Source organism: Ambystoma mexicanum, chromosome 2q (genome assembly GCF_040938575.1).
Source record: "Ambystoma mexicanum isolate Mex_15411 chromosome 2q, UKY_AmexF1_1, whole genome shotgun sequence".
Lineage (NCBI taxonomy): Eukaryota > Metazoa > Chordata > Amphibia > Caudata > Ambystomatidae > Ambystoma > Ambystoma mexicanum.
Window position 1 is genome coordinate 1,219,804,023 of NC_090924.1, and position 26,641 is coordinate 1,219,830,663.

Here is a 26,641-nt window from a genome sequence, read left to right on the forward strand (position 1 = left end):
GTAGCAATCTTACAGATAATACGTGAACTGGAAACTGATATTGGAGATCAATTTTAAAATGAAAAATAGCGTTGGTTTGCATGCCATGCCTGTGAGTGACTCTGTGACCTAGTGTGACTGTTTGCAGGTGCATCACCAGCATCAGTAGTCACTGATCATCTCCTTCTCTTCACCATTGCAGTCCGATGTCATACATCAGAGCGTGTTTGAGCTGATCCATACAGAAGACCGGCCTGAATTTCAGAGACAGCTTCACTGGGCTTTAGACCCCACACAAACCAGTGATGCTTTGCAAATAGAAGGTAAGCTCCCTTTTGTTACATGCCTTTGCTTTTCATTTTCAAATCCAGGGAAACCAATAAAAAATATAGATTAGAAAGAATGCAACTGAATTGTTTGTATTCGAAAAATACAGCAGTGTTGTCTTGTGCATCAGAATGTTGAAAGACTATCCTCATGAAATTAAATGCTCTGATAGAAATACTATTTGTGGCTTTAATAACATATTTTAATAAAGCAAAAATAAATATGCTACTATTAGAAGGATCCAGCAATTTGCTACTAGTAGTAGATGGGGCCCCTTTCCTCTTCTAGTAAATTTTGACAGGTGGCAAGGCCCATTTGTGTCTTTAGCCCTGCCCCCTTTTGGTAGGCTTTTGATATGAATTGTAATTTCAAAAAATGTTGATATTAAAAAGATATCAAAATGCTATGAAATGTGTATTTGTATAGGAATGTTGATATGTTTTGATATGAAAAGGGCATCATTTATATCAGTTTGATATAAAGTGTATATTAAAAAGATTTTAATATAACGTTTATATTAAAATGTTTTTAATATGGGAGAGCGCGTGTGCGCTGTTGCTTTATCGAGGGCATAGTGAGTTGTGAGGAGTTAGCCGGTGAGTGTGAGGTATTGGTGATGCTTTGATGATGCAAGAGTGGGTTGTGGCTGGTATGACATCATGATGTTATATAAAGCTGACCTTTGATAAGCCTTTGAATAATTTGATATAAACTTTCTATTAATTCTATTTATTTAAAGAAACAAAAATTGTGCTAACAACAAAAATGTAGTTTCATATCAAAACATTTTGATATCAAAAACACCATTTTATATAAAAACATGTTTTAAAAAAATACTTAACAATTTATTTATAGCAGAAATTTTTATATCAATATTATATTGGATTTATTTTATAGCAAAATTAAACAAATATATAGAAATTCAAATTTATATTAAAATTAAAAACACTTTTTATGTACAAATGTTACAAAAATGTTATATCCAAATTACTAAAATTTGATATCAAAATTACATCAAATTTTTTATATCAAAATTAAACAAAAATAATATAAAAAATATAAAAAATATTGTGATAAGTCTGTGAATAATTTAATATAAATGTTATATGAATTTTATATAAAGATGGAATACATTTGATAAGCTCTGAATACATTTTTTATAAACTTTATATACAGTTTGATTGAAAGGGCTAGGGTGAAACAGGGGTGGGATTTTGAACCCGGATATATATCTTTTTGCAACGGGATGGAAAACACAGCGCTTTTTGAGTTAACCATGGGCTAGTCAGAAAATGGTGACTATGATCAACTATAGCTATAATGTGGGGAGAACACCTCCAGGAAGTCCCCGGGATTCTGAGGATGGTTATACCCCATATTGTTTTATGGATATTGATGATCTGGAGATTGATCAGGACTTGCTGACGGAGTGTGAGACCAGAGAGCTCTCTGGAAACATGGCTACACTGTCTGTTGACAGCAAGCCAGCGCTTACTGTTACGGCTGTGGGGGAGTCTGTTGTAGATTGCATACAAAACATTAAGGAGCATGTGCCCATGACATTGGCTAATCTGGGGATGGCGACCTGGAATGGCGATGACGCGATTATGGCACAACCAATAGAGTTTGATGCGGGTGCTAAAGACAGTGGATCTGAAAATATGGTTTTGCAGACTACTGCGGCGACAGCACCAGAGATGGATTATGCCTCACTGCCCATCAGAAAAAACACGGGCCAGGCGCCCAGGGTATCAGGCAGAGTGCTATCCGGCAAGTTTGTTTTAAAGCAATTGTGTATATTTTTTAGGGTGTAAGAGGTTGCTGTAGTTAAAACTGTGCTTATTTGTTTTGTTTCCAGCCTTAAACCGATAAAGTGGACAGCATTTAGGACAACCAGGATGTAGCAGAGACCATCAATATTTACTGCGTTTGCTATTCAAACCAAATTGAAGGGGCTTCTGAAAAGGTCCTGTGTAAGGCCTGTGTTTCGCTAATGAAAACTGATAGCATAAAAAATAATACGGTTATACCGGGTGTGACATGGATCAATATCATGGCTATCGATGGTTTTACGGCCGTTGTTGTGAAAACATGTTTAAACCAACACTTTTACAGATGGTGCTCAGGGCACAAAATTCCCGACCTCCGACAAAATGCTCACAATTGTTTGGAAAAAGCTTACACAGATAATTTGCAACGTAAAATATGTCCCATGCTGAGCTCTAAATGCCTGGTAGAAATGATGCGCTTGACGCAGGCGCTAATACAGTGGGTATTGGGTGAAGTGATGTGTATCTAAAACAGTGTGGGCGATAAAAACAGCGAATAACCCCCTTTTGAAAAATGAAGCAATTTAGACAGGGCTGTCCGATGTGTTTAGAAGCATCATCGAGAAAACAATTTTTAAGTGGGGGGATAAGGTATACCAAAGACAGTAGGGTAGAGGAATGTGCATGGAAGCCTGTAAACTGAACGATGAGGCCTGAGACTGTAGATGTCTTCATATGTATCTGCACTTATTTGCAGGAAATAAAAAATGAGCATCTGCTGAAAAGTGATCAATTTAATGTGAAACCAGCCGTTGGATGTGTACAGCAGTTATTGCTGGATCTACTTAAAGAGTGGCTGGCTACTATATGTCTAAGGCTGCTCTATTATCTGGAAGCACCAACAATGATATACAGAAGCAAATATAACAATCTTGTATGCATCGCAAACATATGCGTCAACAGCAATCACCCACTAATGGACAACTACTGGCAAAAGCATCACAAAGGAGGTCACATTGATTTAGGGTCGCCAGTCTGGTCCTCATTGTGAGTAAATTTGGCCAACCTGCAACAAAGGTTTTGATGTGTTAAAGGCCACTGGTTATTTGATAGGGAACTTTTTGAATTTCTGTCCAACGTCTCTCTATAATGTATATCTGCTTATCAACGTGGTGAGGGATAGGCTGTGTATGAAGTAATTGATGATACATTAAAATTTGTATCTGAGAAGATCGTTGTGCAACATGTGATAACTCGAGTTATTTAATGTGAATAAAAACACATGTTTTAAATATGAATAATTCTGTTTTATGCAGCTGGGTTGTGTCTTTTTATGTTGAATGGGTACGGAGGGCAAACACGCCCAGTATTCAAATGGTAGAAATATATGATGACATAAGAATGTCAAGAGTTTATAACATCGTCTGTGAAAATAAAAAAGTCAACATTTGAAAACAACTGATTAAAACCAGTCTCTGATTGCACCTAATTAACAAGTGATATGTGTTATTATACATATAGTTAACAGGACCGTGTAATAAAGAAAAAGAGCAGTTTTATGAATTGTAAAAATATTTTATTTCTGAAAAAGATATACTTAATACAGATAGGAAAAATACATGTATAAGGGGGCGCTGTTGAGCAGCGAAGGAAATGGCTGCCTGACTGTAGAGCTCCATCACAGGCAAAATCCTGGACCTAATATATCCTTACCTGTGCCTTTTTGCTGAGAAGTTTAAGACTGTGAGCCAGGTGGAAGGCAAGGATTAACAGCTGACAAGTTCTGCAGCCCCATAGTGAAGCAACAATGACAGGGTGACCAAAACAAACTGCACCGGCGAGGAGCACTATCAGAGCCCAGGTTGGACCTCCGAGCAGTGAAAGAGAAAGTCCAACTTGAGAGCGGCACTGCAGTGGCCTTTGAAGAGGAGGAGCAAGCGGAACCCATTGCAAAGTACATACAATACAGGACCTCTCCTCTAAGGACGCTGTAAACACGTAACGACAGACAGACCGCAGCCCTGAAACGGCATCAAACAGTCGGAAAAAGTAAAGAAGGATAGGTGCACTAATAAGACCTGAAGGGGTCCCGGAGCATGTCGACACTGATGGAGGGAAGAGGTGAGTAAATCCCCCGGCACACCCCTCTGAGATATCAAATAAGGTAATGCGTGACATGGTGACTCTGACCTCGAGCGCTAGTTCACGGAGGGAGAAACTGAGGACGTGAAGAGTGAAAATTAAATTAGACGACAGGCCCCAGATAACGACAGGGTGGGGAGGATGCGACATAGGGTATCCTGTGAACAAAAGAACGATAATATGAAATTAACCCCTACATGATCAGCGGCATTGAAGCAAAATTCACAACTTCCCTCCTTTCCATTGCCACTCATGAGAGAAGTACAAATAAGTAGAACAAGTGTGCTGAACTAAGTCTCTGGAGTGATTATCTGTGAATTCTGTAAACATCAACCTGATACCCAATGACACAGGGGAGATGTAACTCAGTATACAGCTGGCAGAAATCAAACTTCACTGTGATCGGGAGCACCAAGCCGAACTCCCAATCCACATAGTACGCCCAAGCTAAGAAAGAATATACTGGTCTGGCGCCCCGGACAAGAGGAGGACTCAGAGACGCCACCTTCAGGCACAACATAGGAGGGCTGTAGACACCAAGAAGAGACAACAGGAAAAGCAGAATAGGCAGTAAATCAGTAAACCCAAGATCAGTACTCCTGAAAGGCACTGAAAGTAAGAATACCTTGCCACTTGCATTAGCCATTCGGACAAAATGGGAAACGCTCTCCTACTAACGAGTTCAAGCTAACCCATGTAAGTAGGGACACAAAACAGAGATAGCACTTCAATATCCCAGAATAAAGTGGAAAGGCTGCACCACTTCATACACCCACATACAAATAATCCTGGTTAGATGAAAGAGAGATAATCCAGTGGGTGGAACACTGTGACGCAGGACCACGGCCACTGGTGTAGAGGCTTTGTAAACTGCTAACAACTACACCCGCTGACCCTGACACATTGCGAGATCGAAACATGGAAGTAAAATAAGGGGCGGGCACCCCCAGAGGACTGGATCAGAGCAAAGACTTTCCAAACTAAGCATTGACAATACCAACAATCATCCCTTTTTACCAGGTTGACGGCCAAGAAACGTGACGAAAATACCATGGATTGGTTCACGGTGGAATAGCAGGAAGTAAGTCTTTTGCAATACACCAGAGATATAAATTGCCTTCTCTGCAATGGTCCGTTGTACTGTGAAGCCACCAACTTAATGGGTATGGGTATGTACGAATGAAAGGCAGTGAGTGTTGATGCAGAGCCGGCGAACAATAAGAAAATAAACACATGTAGCAGAGCGGGCAGACAGCCCATAGACTGAAGAGGAAATGGCGCATTGCGAATACCACCCACTTGCAATGTCAAATCAGCATTCTTTTGTTTATTAGAATATAGACACAGACACAAAGGGTGGAACACAGAACTTTTTAGGTGCAAATATCAAATATCAAAGGGGTTGATGATTGATAACTTGGAAAGGGAATGGAATATCACACTCTGCAGGAAATTAACATCACTTGCATTGCAACTTTCACTGAAGAGGCCCGACATAGTAACACAGGTCTTTGCACCATTGGGGCACATAGTGTGCTGGAACAACGCTGTCAAAAGCATATATTTGCTTATCTGTATAAGATGGGCTTGTCAATGGGGCTATAGGCAATATCTTCTAATTCCAGTACCCTAATACTCTACCTCTTGGAGAACCAGACAAACAGCCATCAAAGAGGAGTGTATTAGGAGCTTAAATATCACCTCATCATACTTCCCTGAACACCACCGATGTGAAGTAGGATGGGCAGCAGACCTAAATAGCCTATCAATACCATATAATTGGGAGGCCAGGTGACCTCCTAGGCCAGTTTGACTTTCTCAATAATAGGATAAATCAGGGTGACCCAAGGGGGCGGCAGACACCCTATGCCGGGAACAAAAAAAGAAAACATCGGTCGGTCACTCGCCCAAACTTAAAAGCTAGTAGAGACAGCCCTCTACAAGACATTTGGGCGAGAACTTCTCAGGTTCAACATGCAAGCACGCCAATTCACCCCAACATCACTTTAACAAAGATGGCAACTCCCAAAAAGGACTTTGGGAAGAGCTTTCAGGACTTCCAGAGCACGTTTACGGCGTCATTTCTGACGCAGTTCACTATCTTCACAACAGAGATTAACAAATAATCACAGACTTTAGGAAAGATCTATCCGACCTGGGCAAACTGACTAATGCCAATGAAAGAACGATATAGGAATTGACTAGTGATAGCCGGCAATCGGAGGAGCTACTTGAACACTTGGCTAGAGTGACTGGGAATCTTGAACTCCAATGTGGGGACCTACAGAACACAGGTCTCGCAGGGCAAATATTCAGATCAGGAATCACCCTGAATCAGTTACAGATCCTGATTTGAAAGAGGCAATAGTCGCGATCTTCAAGGAGCTATTGGGGGCAAAGGAGGAGGAGATCTTACTGCATTGTGTTCATACGGTGGGCCCAATAACAGGAGACCCAGGCTCGAGATGTACTGGCAGTGTGCAGGATATACACGCAAAAGGAACACATTCGTTGGGCTGCTAGGCAAACAGATTCTATCACATATATTGAATTCTACCAAGATCTCTCTCTCTCTCTCTGATCACTCTTCAAAACGCAAACTGTGGTAAAAACGCTGCAATCAAAGAATATAAAGTACACATGGATATTTCCATTTGGTGTTACATTCACACTCAACGGGAGGCAACATAGGAATACCTCTCCCGCAGAAGGTTTGGATTTGCTGAAAATTGAAGCGGAATGTCAGATCTCAAAAAGATCACAGGGAAGACTGATCCGAGAAACGGGTAGCACGTGGGTCAGGGTGTCAGATTGGACTCGCTGGAATCCTCGTCTGCAAGGCCCGCCACAAGGAGAAAAAAAGTCATGCAAATGGATCAGTGAACAGGGGAACTTTTTGAATGTGATGCCATTGATATTGTGAAATGGAAAGCTCAGGTATGGAACACTCCACTTGGAATCAACGGACTGGAGGTGAGGAGGGTTTTTGGATACCCTAAGGGGGACCCTGTAGGATTTGGTGATCCATGTGGGAGAAGTGACGGTTGTAGGTACTCTAGGTACAATTGGTCACACCAGGGATGGGGTGGGTGATGCAGGGGTTTAGGGGTGAGGTTGTTGTAATTGTTGGGGATTGGGAGGGACTATGTAAGGGAAAAAGGGAGGGGAACAACCACAAGATTTTATGGCAATGTATGATTGATCCATGTTTATGGGGTAGGGCATCTGTTACAAACAGTATATTAAAATGTAATTGCATTTAGGTGTATATTTTTATGTTCAGGGGATGAATACTCCTGTTAAATGCAAAAAACTAGAGGGGTTCCTAACGTGGCATCAGCCTGAGGTTTTGATCCTGCAAGAAACCCATATAAAACAACAAGATAAGTCCTGTCTTTATATTCGACACTACCACATGATTATTGTACCCCATGAATACCTCTGAGGAGGTGCAGCTGATAGTTTTACTTCTTAGAGATGTCAGAGATGTGAGGAGAGAAGGAGAAGGTGGAGTCTAAGATGACACCAAGGTTCTTAGCCTTACAGGAAGGAGCAGTCAGAGGGCACAGAGTGGACACCTAGAGAGAGAGAGGGAAGGAGGGAGCAGGTGTCCCAATGAGGAGAATCTCAGTCTTACTGGCATTAAGGCAGAGCACATTGACGGAACACCATTCCTGAATTGTGGCCAGGCAGTCTGGTATGAGAGAGGAAGCAGAGGTGGCTGAGGGGAGTCTGAAAGAGAGCTGAGTGTCATCTGCATAACATTGAAAATGGAAGCAGAAAATAACAATGTGTTTGGCAAGAGGTGCCATGTAGTGGTTGAAGAGCCAGGGGAAGAGGTTAGACCCCCGGGGAACACCACAAGTAGAGGGATAGATAGAATGATAAAGGACCCCAGTTCGACCGGAGAGGGCCAGTCGGTGAGAAAGGAGGTCAACCAGGCCAGGGCCTGATCAGTAATACCAAGGTTGTTGTGGAAACGATTGAGCAGGATGGCATGGTTGACTGTGTCAAAAGCAGAGGATAGATAAAGGAGAATGGGGACAGAAGGGATATTAGAGTCAAGATTGGAGAGCAATTCTTCACGGGTGTTCAGGAGAGCAATTTTCATGCTTCTGGCAGCTCTGAAGCCAGACTGGGGGTCATGGAGACAACCAACAGATTCAGTATGTAGATTAAGCTGGGAGATGGCCAGTTTTAAAGCGTTTGCCCAGGAAAGGAGCGATGAATATTAGGCGATAGTTAGCCGGAGATAAAGGATCGGCCGAGGGCTTCTTTAGAAGGGGGTGCACAATAGAGTTGTTAAGGGGGAGGGGAAAGTTCCAGTGGTAAAGGAGTGATTGCAGAAAGCAGCCAAGGCTGGAGAAAGGGTGTTGATGTGGTCCTTGATTGTTCTGGATGAGCAGGAGCAAACCTGCTTTGATGAGACTTTCATAGATCAGACGTGTCTAGAAACCTTGTCAGGGGTGAACAGGGCAAAGGAGGAGAAAGGAGGAGTGGAAACAGCCTCAGACTGGCCAGGAGTTGTAGAGGAGGAGGAAGAGGAGGTAGAGGAAGAGAGGGTGGACAGGATGTTCTGGTTTTAGTAGTGAAATGAGAGGCCAAGGCTGTGCAGGAGGCCTGGGAGGGAACAGGAGAGGTAGAGACGGCGGCCGGATTGGCCAGCTCCTTGCAGATTTTGAAAAGTTTGGCTGAGTTGTTAGATGCTGCAGAGGCGCAAGCTTGGATGTAGGCTCTCTTCGTAGAGAGGACAGAGAGTCTGTACTGCCTTTGGAGCAGGTGGCAGGCCAGTTTGTCAGAGGGGCCCTAGGCCCTCCATTTCCTCTCTGCTGCCCTACACTTGCGTTTAAGGAGGGCAAGGCCGGAATTGTACCAACATTTTCAAGGTGTGAGTCAGCCAAAGGTGCAGGAGGAGAGAAAGTAACGGCGAAAGCCTCAGCTGACACACCTGTGGGGAAGAGAGAGTGAGGTGGGAAGAAAGGAGAAAGTGATCACTCCAAGAGAGATGATGGTGAGAGGGTTAAAGATTGAGAGGTCTGAGGAGATCAGAACATCCAGGGTGTGTCGGGCCAGAGGGAAGACTAGAGAGAGAGAGAATCACAGAGGTTGCAAAAGAGTCCTGAAGAAGGGCCGGTAGCATCCAGGAGGATATTGAAGTCAGGTCAGCCAACTCAGAGAGGAAGAGGGCGACCTGGCCAGGCGGCCTGTAGATAGTTGCCACAGTGAGAGAGAGCCCAGGAGAGATAGAGAGCCTGCAGACCAGGCATTCAAAGAAGGAGTAATGCTGCATTGGAATGATAGAAGCAAGGATCCACTCTCGGAAAATCAAGGCTACACCCCGACTGGGACGGTTGGCTCTGGGTTCGGAGAGGATCTTGTAGCCATCGGGAATGAAAGTGTCAAAACTCGTGAGAGAGCTGGCCATGAACCAAGTTTCTGTGAGATCGAGTACATCCAAATCAAGCTCTTCCAGGAGATGGCAGATGTCAGACGAGTGTTTGACAGCTGAACAAGAGTTGAGAGTAGCAATGTGGATACAGCTGTCATGTTGAAAAGTATTTTCTTTAAACCTCACTTTCATTTATTGTGTACGAAACATTTGCTACCTTATCAGCTCTTTAATCACAAACATTGCACTACCCACCTAAATACTACTAGTATTCTGTATCACATATGCTTCTTAAGAAATAACATGTTTTGGTGGAAAGGGGAGCTTGTATTATTGTCCTAAAGGAGGATGTAACCTATATTGTGTGAAGTCCAATCAGTGGAGAATAAATGCTCCTCCAATGGGAGAACACACTTGTGCAGAAGGACTTTGACTCGGACTCCCTTCTGGCTGAAGCAAACTCTGGTCCACTCAGCTTTTCTTCCATGTCTCTGGGAATCGGTAATGGGTGAATCCTCCTTAGTAAAGATGTGCACACACTCTGTCAGCTGGTGGATGAGCTGTCGGTCAAGTAGTGAAGATAGGGGGGGGCATAACATGAATTACATGCTATCAATGAATTACATGTTAAAAATGAATAACATTGTGTGTAGACACATGTGGGCACTACTCAGAGCCCCATACTCGAAGGCGCTAATGTAAACGCCCTAAACCGCCTACATTATACAATGGCACACTTAATCAACCTCCCTCACCAACGTTAAAAAAAAAATCCTGCATTTTTCATGTGTTATATTCACAAATAATATCACATGTTCATATAGAACTTCATGTTAAATGTGCCCCTCCCCCACATCTCAGAGCTCTAATTCACAAATCGATGTGCTCTAGCACAGGAGCAGGTAAAATACACACATTTCTTCGTGGCCCTGGTAAGCGTGGGGCTCATTCAAGGCGTTTAAGGCCCGTCACTGCAAATGCACTCCCACGGTTTTAGTTGGCCAATGCATATGCTGTTGTAAGGAACTCGTCCAATCCTTGTGTCCGCCGCATTCCTTTTTCCTGGGCTCCAGCCCCCTCTGTGAACCCGGTAATTTCCATAGAGCCATTTGCATACAGAAAATGAAAGGCACACATTGAAACAGTGTTTGGTTGAACATACAATGCTGTTTTAGCAAATGCTTACTAGTGCTTAACATGCCACTACAGTTATGCCAGTTCCTATTGTCTGTTAGGGAGACTATTTTTAAATGCTAAAACGTGTGATTCTGTTTTGAGAATTAAGCACGTTGTTGGGTCATTGGTAAACTGATATTGCCAAACGCAACACATGCATTGCTCCCTAAGCCTGGGTACAATATATACTTTAACAATGCAGTTATGCTGCCCCAGGAACGTAACTCAGCTAGGAAGAACCCATCCTCCTGCAGGATTTTGGGCAAGAGCTGTCAAGTCATTGCCGAAGATTTTTTTTGTGTTTAAATGTTATTTCACTAGGATTAAAAGAATTAAAAAGGTTGATGATCATTAAAGCCATTTTGACTATATGCGAATAATCTTTGCAAGTTCATCAATTGTAAATAATGCTGATGTCCTTTGCCGGTTTCCTATGTATTAAAACATGTTCCCATAGCAACATATTTATCCCAATGGGATGCTTATAATACCTAAGAAATGGTAATGCACTTATCTTCTTCTCCCCTGTCAGACATACATTTGTATATGTTTGAGATATGTTGGTGACATGTTTCAGATGTGATAAAAGAAAGGCAGGACAGATGGCCGAGCGCTGTCCCATTTTCGCAGCATGATTGTAGCAGGTGATCTGAAGATGGAAATGCACACACCGCGTGCTTTTTGTTTTCATATGTTGCCCTGGCACCCGGTGTCAAAGGACTAATTACCGTGCAGCATTGAGTTCACGCATTGATCCTCCTTTACATCAAGCTGTTGCTTGCTTCACACATGAGGATATATATTTGCTTGCATAATTCTCTCGAAGGCTTATGCAAATTCTTCCATTTGTAAACGGATTGTATCTAGTCGAGAAAGTGGCCATGGCTTTGCTGCCTATAGAAAGACACATGCCTAGACAATGGTTCCTATGTTGATGCTGCGTGGATATTCAAATTACTGGCAGAGAGATGGTCTCTCCTAGTAAATTCGATCAGTGTGATCAGTGTGAGGGTCGTGTTTTTTCTGCATGTGGCTGGGTGGCATAGCAGAAGGACCACCACCCGCCTGTGTGCAGAAAATGCACTTCTTTCTCGTATTGATTGTAATGCAGGAAGAGGGGCTGGAAACTGCATGTAAATACGTGGTTTTGGAAAATGCAGAAACTGGGAGGCTCCATTGGGATTCATGTAAATACTTTTTTTCAGGGGTTTTTACAAGTGTTTTATGATGTGTGTATAACTTACACTTAAACCTGGGTCTGGCCAGTTTTACTTGCAGAACATACACCCACTCCTTAAAACAATCAGAATTGCACAGAGAATTAAGGCACAATCTGTAGTTACGCCCAAAGAGTATTATGCAACGTGTAAGGTTCCTAGAGATGTGCATATGTGTTTTTGTAAACATGATGATGCAAGGGGTTTTCAGCTTGTGCATCGCTCCCGATTTTAATTCAGCCAATTAAGTGAATTTTTCAGCTTTGGCATGCAGGCCACCAATCAGCGTCCACTCTTCACTGGTGTAGGGGGAACCAGGAAAAGGTTTATATTGGATGGTTTGTGGGGGCAGATTTGCGAAAAATAGGTGTTTATCGAATCTGTACAATTAGTCTGTCAGAGGTGAACTTGATATTTCTTATTTTGGAATACTGAACGTAATGTGTGATTTTGAAATATAGGACATGGCTATGTATCTGTAGAACAGAAAGCGACAGGTTCTCGGATTGTTATTTTTGGGACTTGCATAGTAGATTCACAAGCAAACACTTTTAAACCATGCAGTTACCCAACTACCAAATTTAGAAATTGCCTTGTCAGACTGCAATCACTAGTGGTATTTGAACAACTTCACAAACCCAAAAATCCTTCATCAGATCCAACAGAAATGTAGAGCTCTTGCTTTTGGTATCAGTGCACTCAGAGTTGATTGAACTAATAGACACTAACGACACCTAACTATGATAATGCCTCTTTTGACTGACCAAGACCATTGCTTTGTACTTAATGTATCTTGTACCTGTATTCTGTTCCTATTGCAATTACTGTTCTATGTATTGCTACATTTGCACTGTAACTAAGTTTTATGATTTCTTGTTTCTGTTGCGCCCGTCTACCTAAGGGCTTGGTGCGCATTACCAAACTAATAAATAAACAAACAAACAAACAAACACTACCACAGATTAAAAAGAAAAGTCTTGACCAATTCTGGTCCTGCTCTGATGCCAAGTCTTAAGCCAAAGCCCAACTACTAACTCCTCCACGGCTCATGGAAGTACAAGTAATCTACCAAAAGGGTGCAACTTTTCCTACCCTTTGTCGACAAAGAATGGTGGTTGAGCCATACCACTCATAGCATTCAAAGGCATACTGAGTTCTGCGGTTAAGTAACAGGCTGCTGTTTATGACTGAAAGAAGTCCAGCACAAGGTATGCAGTTCTCGTGATGATCGGGTTCTTTTACGAAGAACTGCTTGCGGATCCGCGCAAAACGCGTTCTTTGCATGACGCATTCTATGAAAATGGCAATAGAATTTGAAATATGTTTGCCATCTGATATTTTTCAAAATATATTGATGTTAAATAAATACACCAAAAATTACTGGGAATGTACTCCAACAGCCAATATCTTACAATTCATATATTTACATCAATGAATGACAATTAGCTGAATGAAAACTTCAAATAACGACATAAATTCCTGTCCAGAGATTATTGTGAATCCCTTCTAGGAGCTATTGAAAGTAAGGTATCCAATCTTGATTGAAATACTTTGCTACTAAGTTCTAACCAACCCACGTAAGGAAGATCTGTGCATAGACTGTTATGACCTACTCACATGAGAGTCGAGCTATTGAGTCTATAATTAATTCCAGCAGTCAAATTTATCAATATGACAACCTAACAGCACAACTATTCTGAACTCCCAAATTTGCAGATAGGAATAATTTCTCTTTGCAAAAAAATGTTATTAGAGCAGAAGGAAGGTTTGAACATCTGACGAAATCTGAAGTGTCAATATTGTAATAATGTGATAGACATGCATATTTGGGGAAACTGAGATCATTAAGTATCACTGCAACTTGTGAGTTGTCTAACGTGGTCTATGGCTTGAGATGTCCTTGTGGCACCGATTACCTAGGCATGACCACAAGTGAGTTGAAACTAAGATGGACTGAACCAACAGTGCATCATTAGGCTTCAGAATTCAAATTCATTGCGGCAATGCATTGTATTGAAAAGAAACGCACATTGGCTCAGATGCAGTTTGGGCAAATTAACCAGTAGGGGTGGTGATGTAACAAGGCTGTTAGCTCAGAGCGGATTTTTGGATTCGTAGAATGTTGGCGATGCAACCAAAAGGAATGAACAGTAATTGGGATTTGAACTTCTTTATATAATTTATTCGCAAACAATAATGTGACAATTGTTCCGTGAGCAGTATGACTTTATATCCCAAAATTGTCCCCAACCTGTTTTTATAATTTCTACTTGCATAAAAAAGAATTTGGTCCATGATGAAATCAATAATAATGAGCAGTGATAATGATTTTAACATCCCCATTTATTTGACTCACTAGAAGTAATATCAGAATTATCCAATACGCACATGACTATGTACTGGCAAATATTGAAGAACTGTCACCCACGTAAAGTGATTATTTTTATTTATATTAAAAATAATACTTACATGCATGAAGTCCTATTGACACATTTTGGGTGATCAATTATCCTCATCATTAATGGAGATTAAGGGTCATTTGCACACAGCCTTTATTACCCAAAAGTAGCACTGCCTACATAAAAGTAAAAGGAGTTTTACCTCCAAGGTGGCGCCCGTGAAAGGCTACATCTAAAAGATCAGGAGTTACAGACCAGACATTCCTTATACACATACTACGGGAAAGGAAGGTTGCATTCTTTAAAAGACACAATGAATCATCACACCTATGGCTTTCACCATTAACATTTTTATAACACATTGGGCTATTAGTCTGTCAGTTTAGTTCTTTTGGATTGACACCAAAAACGAAAAACATAGTTCATCTTACCATCCTTACAAAACATAAACACATGTTATTTATAAAAATGAAGAGAACATCATACAACATGACAGCATCAGGATTCATTGACATCGACCTCAAAATGAACAATACTTCTTTAATGACATGCTGATTCGAAAAAACAAGAAAAATCAACTTTGATCATGGGGAGGGATAATAAAAACATGAGGGCGGGTCTCCATTGGCATAGGTTGCTAGATCCAAGCACATTGTGGTGATATCTTTTGTGTTTGATGCTGTAAAACACAAAGTGTGACATTGATCCCAGATCCCAACATATGCATTTATCATCACCTATGTTGGACCCCCATACCCACTTACATGTGCCGGCATTAAGGCATAAAAAGTTGAAACACGCCCCAGTTAACAGTCTTTGGTTATCGGTATTTGAGACTGAGGTAAAATATTCAGCTGGACCCCTAACTGGGCTCAGCGGAAGATACATTCTAACTGTTGATTTGTCCCAGTTTGCCATTTCACACAAGCTGCTCTGAGCAGACCAAAAGTGAGATTTAAGCAATGTTTTCGGCAGACTATCATCAATGTTCACAAACATAGGCCCCCATGCTAATAGCCTTCACCCGATAAATTGCCAGCATATGTCCAACCGAATTCTGCCCCAAAAACCTAGAGAATCCAAACGTACCTTTGATAACTTGATTCATTCTTACCGTCTGTATTTCTATGTTAGTATTCCAGGCAAGATGATGGCTAAAAGTGATCCCTAAATAAGAAAAGTCCTGGCAGACCTGAAGTCTTTGACCATTTAAAGTGATTTGTAATTTCCTTCTGTGGTTTTATACACTTAAAGAAGCACATGACCTTGCATTTTCCTGCATTAGTAATTAAGCCTCTTACCAGCATATAACTATTTTATGTGTCCACCAATACCTGCAGAAATGTTGGTGTTCTTGTGAGTAAAACCACATCATCGGCGTAGCTCAATACAGGCAGCCTTCTGTCTGCACCCCTGTCTGACACCCTTTGCTGTCTCAACCGGCTTACTTTATTCGTCATCCCTCCCATAGCGGACCTGAACCTGAGAATTAGCATGAAGACACCTAATCATCTGAATCAAAGATTTTGGTATACCGAACTAAGCAAGATTCTCCCAGAGCAACCTCCTGTCCACGTGGCCAAAGGCTAAACTGAGGTCCATGAAGGCCACGTATGCAGCAGACTGCATCAAAGAGACATATTAAAAAAAAAACAGGTTTGAAGTCTTAGCTGCATCAGGTTCCTTTCTGATCAATTGCACAGAGTTCCTTGTGAAGAAAAACATACATTTATAAACTTAAAATGAGCAATATATCTTTAAACCAATTTTTTTTCAGAATGAAATCACTGTGTGGCACTTTATATGGCATTTTGATGGCATTCTCTTCTTTGGCATATTTAGCTTCTGCAACACAGCTCTCTGTCAGAATTTTAAATCGCCAGCACCTGTCGGAGGCGAGCAACGGTACTACACCCATGTTTGACAGCTATCTTTACATCAGTATCTTTAAAAGGGGATTAAGCTTGATAGCATATGATTCTTGCTGACATTGTGTTTATGTGGATTCTTGCAGTATAATGATGTGGAACACCCCACAAGGAGGTTGGATCCTTTTAGGTGGTTTGTGAGCCATGATTTTAGCACATTTTGACAATCAAGAAAATGAATTCCCAAACAGCTGTGGGTTGCTTTTGGCAATCAGTATTGCTATTTCCAAGTGGTTTCAAGCTACTGTGTGGGTAGCCCAATGGTGGTTTTAGGCAGTGACCTCCTGTGCTCACTAATATAGGCAAAAGTGGGTGGCAGCCTATTTTTCCGGTTTTCACTGCGCATTTTCTGGAGATCTCTGGCAAGCAGCTTGCTTTCCAGTGGCCATTCGGATGTTTCTGCTGCCAGCAATGCACAATACTGTTGCAGGGCTCAGATGAGTGGGTTAATACATCCAACAGAATCCATTCAGTAACTATATTTGCATTAAAAACGTGTGTCAAAAACAGTGCCGAAATATCAGGGTTGGTGCAAGATAGATCATTCGGCAATTCATCAAAATCTGAGCCTTTAAATGCTTTTGATAGCTAGAAGGGGCCACACCTCCATGGGCTCAACAGTAAGCTTCTCTGTCGGCTTCCTCAAAACCTCACTAGTGGTATATACAATTTTGAAATGTCCAGCCCAGTTCATTTCCAGGATGTGTACCTCTGGGGTTGCAACATGGCCAAAGTCCAATCCATGCATATTCCTTGAGATAATTCTCCAAAATGTTTTTGTGTCACAGGAGGCCGCTGCCAAGCTCAAAGCAGCCCACCATGCTCTTGCGATCTCTACACTTCTGTTTTGCAATTCACGTTTAAAATCGTGCCTCCTTAGTCTAATGTTTGCAGAATTTGAAGAAGGCATTTTCTTAGCTGCTAGGAGTAACCTCTTTTTCTCCTTGCAGATGTTAGAAAGCCAGATCTTGACTCCCCCAGACCTTTTAGTGATTACAGATTTAATGGGACAACAAATCAGCTTGAACTTGTCCACAAAAAGAGTGAAAGATGTAACAATTGCTGATGGTAGAGACTTAGAATCTAGGCAAGTCATAATGACTTCTTTATTCAATATAACAGTTGTGGAAATTCCAATTCTCTATCTGCTTTCCACCAAAGCACTGTACATTACAGTCCCCTCCCAAGTGGTTGGGAATATGTATCTTCCCCTCTACTCACTCTCCTCCCCCAGCGCCCAGTCAAGTGAGAGAGGCATATGATCACGTTCACCCCTTATGGGGATCTCAATCTTCAATACTTCCGAACCATTTCATAGGAATAAGAATATAGTCTATGATGCTACGGTGTCTACCATTATTGAAGGTGTAATTTCCAGTGGTGTTTGATTGAACCCTCCCATTGACTGCACTAAAACCAGTCTCCTTCAATGTTTCCCATGATATCAAGGCATTGTTGGGCGTGATAGTGTCCAATACACATGCACTTGGGATAGATAAAGCCAATTCCTTCTTCGTAAAATGATTCTTCCCCAGATCACAAGCGAACATTGAATTCCCCTCCCACTATCATTGGGAAATCATCGCCTTAATAAGAATCGTCATTATTTATAACTGATTTTAAGAATTTAAATAGGCTTGTCACTATGTTGCCCCTTTTAACATTATAAACATTAATCAGAAAGGGTGAGAAAGGACTTTTTAATTTGGAAAGCTGTTTTTTGTGCATCCCACCCCAAAGATGTTGAAATATAAGTAGCCAAACCCTCAGCAGCTCGTCCTTTCACACTTGACCTAACCGCAGGTGTAAAAAAAGAGTTCACACCTGTGTAAGTGAATTGGTTCCGATGCCCAAGTCTCCTAGAATATGATAACTTGATACTAATTTCTAAACCCTCCTCAGGATTCATCCTGTAATTTACTAGCTATTTTAAACCAATATCTTCACTCCAAGGCAGTCCCTCCCACCCACCACTGTGAGGAACATGAGTCCCTTTCTAAGTAAGATCTTTGATAAAGCAGTAGCCACACAACTCCTCCAACACATCAAAGCCTATAACCTCCTTCAGGCCTACCAATCTGGCTTCAGACCCAGATGCAGCACAGAAACAGCTACCATCCAGGTGATCGAAGATACCCTCAAAAGCCTCCATGATGGCCATCCTTGCCTCCTAGTTCTCCTTTACCTCTCAGTAGCATTTGACACAGTAGATTACCAGACATTCGCCCACAATCTACATCGCTGCATGGGGATCAGCGAGATTGTCTTCAGTTTCGACCTTGTGAACTGCCAACAGTACGTACAAATGGTTTCTTCCAGATCACCAAATCTACCTATCACCAGTGGAGTGCCGCAAGGATTCATCCTGTCCCCTGTGATCTTCAATCTTTACATGGAACGGCTCAGAACCTTCCACGCTCCACACAGCATCCACATTCACCAATACGCAGATGAGACACAGATCCACCTCAAGATATCATCCATCGAAGACATCCACGGGCTCAAGACCTGCCTCACATTGATCGAATCCTAGATGTCCAGTTCTTACCTGAAGTTCAACCTCTCCAAGACTAAATTCCTACTGCTGACCAACAACACTGACCCCCCTCACATGCAGACCTGGCTCTCTGCTATGAACCTCGAGGGATTCACACCCCAGGTGGCCCCCTGTGCCATGTCCCTTGGGTTCAACATCAACAGACACCTCACGTTCAAACAGCACATAGCGAGGATGAATCAAACTGCCTGGTATCAACTTTCTCTCCTGTGGAAAATCAAGCTCTTCATCTCAGAAAACAACTTCAAATTTGCTGTCTAAGCCTAGACCCGCTCCCTCCTGGATGGTGACAATGACCTTTTGGAAGGGCTTCCAGCGAATATCCATGCTCCCCTGAAATGTGTCTTTCATGCTTCAGCAAGACTCTTTAAAAGACTCTGCAAATTCGATGATATCACAGCGACTCTCATCAAATGAGACTGGCTCCCACTGCAAGACTGCATCATTTTCAAATCTTGATCTACAAGGTTGTCATCTTGAAGCCCCAAGCTACATCACTGAAAAGCGTCTCTGGTGGCATGCATCCACACACCCTGCACTCCCCACCCTACCAGAGACTTGGTGATATGCTCCCCACTGTCTTCCCTCCATGCTGCCAATTGCCCACCCTCCCCTGTTAGTTCCCGCTCCTTTTTTCTCTGCTTTCCTTACTGTGTTCTTCCCCCATGATTGTAAAGCGCTTTGTTGCTTCCTGAAGCTAGGTGCACGCTAAATACCCTGACAACAATCCTAATAATAAATCACTCTTTATTTCACTGTTAACTGAAATAAGATAATTTAATTAATGTTGTGATTAAACAGCAGAGAGTACGTTATTTAATTGTTATTTTTCCCATAGGACATTCCATGTTCTGAGATAGAAGAACTATCAGATTACAGAACTGACTATATCATTCTTTGACTTTGAGGTGTTAGTGTTATATTGAGGATAATGTAGTACTATGAGGGGACTAGCATGCAGAAGCATTAATATCTATGTGTGTTATTCCTTTTTCTAATTATATTGAGCCTGTGAGAGCTGATACATTTTGGTTAATGGTTTGATTAGTTATTGGGCAATAACATGTCATTGCAGTGGTTATCATTGTTTGTTATAATTTGTTATATACCTTAGTTAAAAATTGCGTGAAGGCCTATTTCTGTAGAATTACATCTTGAGGATAGATAGTGGCCTGTGGTTCCATACAGGATACAAGATTTTATATAAAGATGTTTATAATAATAGTTACACCTACTTGGTCAAGAGTCAGACAGTTACTCATCTTTTTTAACTGTCCTAGATTGTTAATGAATAATGGTGCCCTCTCCTGATGAAGGGTTCCACCGAAACATGTTGAATGATTATAAGGCACTAGTTTTGCATTTAAATGCCTTTAGCAGGCTTAGGAAGAACCGTTTTCCATATACACTTTAAGCATTTGCTTTGACATTCTGTAGAGCTGTTAGGGAATAGCAAACCTGGTTTAAATTATAATCTGATCAAAATCAAACCCCTGCTCCAGTATCTTGAAATTATCCCATCATCTACTAGCTCAGCAAAAAGAAACAGAACATCTGTCAACCAAGTCCTGCAACCACATCTGCTTGTATTCTTGTACTGTTTTTCGTGAAAGTATGTCGGCAACAAATGCTGACTGTCTCAACAAGAAAGCATACAATAAGAACCTAAATTGGATTGGATTGAAGCACACTCGAAAATAGATTTAATGATGTAGATCACAAAGGCGGTGTTGCTCTGATAATTCTACATGCACCGAGATGCTTCTTCGAAGTGGGTGTCATAGGAAAAAGGAATTCATGCTATTTTTAAATGTGAGCAGCAAGGCAAAGGCACTAAGTTCCAGCATGACAACATGGAAGTGAAGGGCTGCTAGAATGTCAACCAGTTGAACGCTTGGCATTTTAGTTCATGAAATGCAAGGTAATCATCAGAGGTGTAGATGGTGTTTATTGAACAAAATAAGACATGCAAGCCTATGAATTAATTTGAAGATCACAATGAGGAATTTGTAAGAAACTAGTTTTTCAACTCCAAGTTAATTAAATGGATATTAGCTGTGCCACATAATAGGATGGTATCATTTGAGTAGCAAAGCTCTTGATTTTGTCAAGATGTTGCAATAGTTATGTTTGCTCAGACTCGCTTATTCATCAGTATCTTTGTTGAGTGGAATGAGGGCGGGGGGGGGGTATTAACTGTTCCACAAATGTTCCACAAAATAAAGAACTCAGAGCTCCCAGGGGAAATTAATCTAACTGGAAGACCAGACACAGATGTTCCAGTAGAGACCAGGAGAGACATCACATCACAAAATATGGACGCACAACATACAATATGTTATGACTTCCTTGCTGACCTTGACCCTTATATACTACTATATACCATATTACCACATTATAGAAAGAATGTATCATGACAGAAAGGAAGTAAGTATGAGTAGTTTTTCTCAGCCATCTAACCACATGTGAGACGATATTACAAAAGTAATCATTTTTTAAAGGATTATAGGACTGCAGAGTCTGGAGTTAAGGTCAAGCCTGCTTTGTACCTGCAAGCTATCCTAAACTCTAATGCAGCACTCTGGATCTGAAACTCCTACATGCAGTTTAATCCCAATGACATGATCCCACTGAAACTCCCTGCTGCACACCATACACAATGTGACAGACCAGCCACTAAGATGAACGTGGTGTATGACACTGCACGTTCCTATGATTATTAGAAGAGAGGCGATTTTTTCATTAGGGAGAAAACAAATATTTAAAATGACATTGGCGTGTTGTCTGCTGAAGAGCAAAAGTCAAATGCAAATTAAGAGATTATATTACTTTGGTTTGCAGTATCTAGAGAGAAGAGCCAGTATCACTGGAGAGCTGGGTACGAAACTTCTGGGAGTTTATATAGCACAATGACCTTTTTTGTAGAAATACAAAATAGATTTTATGTTGGCCTTTGTTGGGAACATACTAGAGCACACTTTATAGGATGTGGTTGGTGAAATCCTTACAACTGACAGCAACAGTGATTTTTTTTTGAAGAATACTTGAACTCAGACTGGGTCATATTTCATAAGTAAATGTATTTATTTCAGAAAAACGTTTTCCTATGAAATTAGCCAAAGATTTACCTGAAGCGGTAATGCTAAATCAACTGTCTTGTATGGGAAGAAATTCATAAGAACATATTGACCAGGGGGCAAAATGTGCACTCTCCACTAGCCACTGGCTAGTGATATGCGACTCTTGGCAAGTAAAACAATGGTGTGCTGTGTGTATGTATAGAATTCAGGTGGCAAGTGACTTTTTTATGACTGGCTAGTAAATTGCAAATTGACGTTTTCTATGATTATTTTTATGGTATTCATTGAGCGCAGATCTAGCTTTGAGAAGAAACGGAGCACTTTGCAGAGGTATACAACATTGCAGATTCATAATGGAGCGCTTTTCAGAGGTAACAGAACAGATTTACAGTGGGGGTTAGGATACAGAGGGGCATAGAGGAGGGGTACAGCTTTACCTGGTGGCAGGGAGGAGAGAGGCAGGCAGCATCTATCGAGTCAAGTGGCGCAAGGGGCTACATGATGGCCTAGGTGTTGAGGAGGAGAGATTCCTTGATGAAATGGGTCTTGAGTTCTTTTCTTTCCTGTAGGAGCATGGGAGCAAGTCTGACTGGGAGGAGGTTCCATAGTCTTGGGGCGCAGGCAGAGAAGGCTGTTTTCCTGTTCCTTTCATTTTTGCAGTGGCACATTTCATGTCTGCACGTGTCCTGGCTTCTTGTGGTGCACTATCTACCATTGCTGCTGATTTTCTCTACGAGGTAGCTGGGTGACTTGAGAGCCACTGCCTTATAGAAAATGCAGCAAGACTTGAAGGTAATTCGTCCATGCAGTGGGAGCCAGTGAAGGTCGATGAGGGCCAGGGAAATGTGGTCAGATCTGCGTGAACCCTTGATGAGGCATACAGCCGCATGTTAGAAACTTCTCAGAGGCACAAGGTAGGACGACGGGAGGCCTTCGTTGAGTGCCTTGGCCCCATCCAGGTGGTATAGTATCAATGCTTGAACAGTGGATCTTAAGCTGTCTGGAGGGAGGAAGGGCATGACTTTCTGCAGGAGGGAGGGATGATACCAAGCTATATGTGTCTTGATAGAGGGGTGTTTGTCGATGTGGAACCCGAGGGACTTGGTGCAGGAGGTGAGTCAGGTGTGAATCCCTTGGTTGATAGCCAGGTCTGTATGTCTGGGTGTTCGGTCTTGTTGGTGAGGAGTAGGAATTCAGTCTTGGAGGGGCTGAGCTTCAAGTATGCACTGAGCATACAAGATTGTATCAGTGAGAGGCAGATTTTGAGCCTAGGGATGACCTTGATGGAGTCGATCTTGAGGTATAGCTGTGTGTCATCAGCACCTTGCACCTTTTATTATTATTATTGTCATTATGGTATTTATGGAGCATGTTACAGAGGTATACAGCAATACAGCTCCATAACAGTGCGCTTTACGGAGTAATACAACAGTACAGATGCATAATGGAGCGCTCTTCAGAACATATTAGCAGGGATTAGGATACAGAGGGCACAGAGGAGGCATACAGCTGTACCGGTTGGTGGGGATTAGTGGGGTGGGCGGCATCTAGCAAATCAGGTGCTGCAAGGGGTGACATGATGGCCTGGGTGTTCAGGACAAGAGACTCCTTGAAGAGGTGGGTCTTGAGACCTTTTCTGAATTATAGTAGCTTGGGGCGAGCCTGATGCTGATGGGGGGGGGGAAGGTTCCATAGTCTTTGAGCGTAGGCAGAGAATGCATGTTTTCTGATCCTTTCCTTTAGGCATCAGCAGATTTCAAGTCTGCATGTGTCCTTGCTTCTGGTGGTGCGCTGTCTGCCAGAGATGCTGCGTTTCATCGCAAGGTAGCTGGGTGACTTCAGGGTGACTGCCTTATAGATGACACAGCAAGATTTGAAAGTGATTTGTGCATGCAATGGGAGCCAGTGAAGGTCAATGAGGGCTGGGGTGATGTGGCTGTATGTACATAGACCCTTGATGAGGCATACAACCATGTGTAGGACACTTCTCAGAGGCACACAGGAGGATGAGGGGAGGCTTTCGAAGACAGTATAGCCTCCATCCAAGTGGGATAGGACCAGTGCTTGAACAGTGAATCTAAAGCTGTCAGGAGGGAGGAAGGGCTTGACATTCCGCAGGAGGGAGAGCTAATACCAAGCTGTCTGAGTTTTCTTAGCTATGTGTGCCTGGAAGGAGAGGTGTTCGTGGTTATGGAACCCAGGGTCTTGGCACAGGAGTTGAGCTTGGTTGTGTAGCCTCAGAGTTCATGGTTGATAGCTAGGTCGATATGTCTGGGTGTTCAGTGTTGTTTTTGAGGAGTAGAAATGTGTTACTTGGAAGGGTTGAGCTTCAAGTATGCACTGGACATCCAAGACTGAATTATCAAGAGGCATATTTTGAGCCTAGGGATGTCCTTGAGTGAGTCTATTTTGAGGCATAGCTTTGTGTCGTGAGCATATTGATGGATGGAGATGTTTATGTTGTGTGTGGCTAGGACACCCAGTCGCTCCATGTATAGATTGAAGGTCACTGGGGAGAGAATGGAACCATGTGGGCCTCTACAGGTGCAGGGTAGCATTGACAATCTAGGGGAGTCAATCTGAACAAACTGCTGGCGTTTGGTGAGGTAGGACTTGAACCAACATAGGACAAGGTTGCTGATCCCTATGTGCTGATGTAGGATGTGGGTAAGCACCTGGTGGTCTGGCAGTCGTCCTGGATGTTGAGAGTGTCGTCAACTACTTGTATGGTTGCAGTCTCTGTGCAGCATCTTGGTCTGAACCTGGATTTGAAGGTTCTGCTGAGTTTGTTGGTGTCAGTGTTGCTGCAGTTCTGCACCCTGCATTAATGATATAAAATATCTTATTTCTGATATTCCCATTGCCACATAAGTAGATACTCCAACTGCCAGAGCTTAACCTCCACCCCAGAGGCAGTTTGAAATCTTTATTGGGGATGTGGTAGGTTGTGCAGCACAGTATAGTGCTATGCATGATGTGAGGATCGGAAGAGAGTTGAGTCTCTTGCTCTATGGCACGACTTCTTCCTTCAAGCATCTGACGGGTTTACCATTATTATGTGGAATTGGTGCGGACCTACCCCCAGAACATCTAGGAACCAATTTGTACTCTCCTTGTGTAAATAATGGACATTACATGTCATTAAACTTATCTACACAGTGTTATTAAAACAATATGCATATACACTTGCAATATAGTGCCATTGTATACTCATAAAACAGAAGCAGATAAAGAATGCACCCATAGGTCTGTTTTGCAGGCATGAATATGTATTCTATTTTAAAGATGTGTATTAAAATAGTAAAGAAAAAATAATGCCAAATATTATCAACAATTTTTTTGTGACATATGCTAGCATATTACTATTTTCCTGTAAAGTAAAGTGGTCTTATATAGCACACTTCTGCCAATAATATTGGCCTCGCTGTGCATAGCTCTGTAAGAAGAGGGCAGAGTGACACATGATATTAGATGTGATGTATCTAAACTTATACCACACCATGATGTGTTATGCTCCAAACAGTCAATGTACTGCTAAGAAGCCTGCCTAAAATGCAAAAACAGTCTATCATTCAGTTCAAACCCATATAAAATGTAAGCATTGTGAAAAATATATGAAATCTGATTCTTGCTCCAAAATATAGAATCAGGAATAAAATTGGAATTTGCAACTGAAGGGCAAAATTACAATCATTTAGAACCAAAATCAGGGTTTACTTTTCTCTGTACTATGTATTATTATTATTGGGGTATTTATTGAGCACGGACCTGGCTTCTGGAAGCAATGGAGCACTTTACAATCATAGGGGGAAGAACACAGTGAGGGAAGCAGAGAAAAAGGGAGCATGGAGCTAACAGGGGTGGAGAAGGGTGGGCATTTGGCTGCAAGGGATCTACAAGCAACCGGGGGAGGAGACAGTGGGGAGCAAATCACCAAGTCTCTGGTATCGTGGGGAGTGCAGAGTGTGTGGACCTAGGTGTTAGGGAGGAGCCATTTTTTGGGGAGGAATGTCTTGAGCTCTTTCCTGAACAGTAGAAGCGATGGAGCGAGTCTCATGTTGTTGGGGAGGAGGTTCGAGAGCCTTATAGCTGCAGAATCTGCAATGTTTCTAACACTGTCTGCCCCCGGTCCAGTCATGTCAGCTCTGCAACTCACTTAGGTCTTGCTTCACTAAATCGTCAGGGGCATCTGTGTTTCTCCTACCCTTTCGTGGTGCTTTATATATGTTTGTGTTCCTTTTAAGGGGACTGCTTTTGTGATGGGGCAGAGAGAGGAGGGTATGCAGAATCGATGATGAAACCCCATCGAATCCTATGGAATCCAAAAATGGGGATTCATGCCATTGTACCATCCTTTATAGTGATTGTAACAGTAAATGAGTTTGGCCATATATCTGTAGGTTTATTACCAGATTACAACCGAAATCGGAATTATTCCCTGCATCTCGATTTAGCTGCATAAAAATAGCCCCTCTGACCATGCAGGTCAGAAAGGTAAAGAATTAACTTGGTGGAAATTGGAGGTGGGCATATGGTTCTTCTGTGCCACATTGGCCAGAAGTGGGATTTTGATACAGATGTTCAACCTTACCTTCCAGGTGCATCTTTAAGATAACAACGCTGATATAGATCGATATACAATGAATCAGTCTATATTATGCATTCAGGGATTAATTCC

At 42.1% G+C, this 26,641-nt stretch overlaps 1 protein-coding gene across 1 annotated transcript in view; it reads left to right on the forward strand.

Moving 5' to 3' along the window:
• AHR (aryl hydrocarbon receptor) overlaps positions 1-26,641 on the forward strand; it is a 723,464-nt gene that overhangs the window by 472,790 nt on the left and 224,033 nt on the right. Inside the window, exon 5 of the mRNA XM_069648615.1 lies at positions 182-302. Within this exon, the coding sequence (XP_069504716.1) occupies positions 182-302 (121 nt within the window). The remainder of the gene's footprint in view (positions 1-181; positions 303-26,641) is intronic.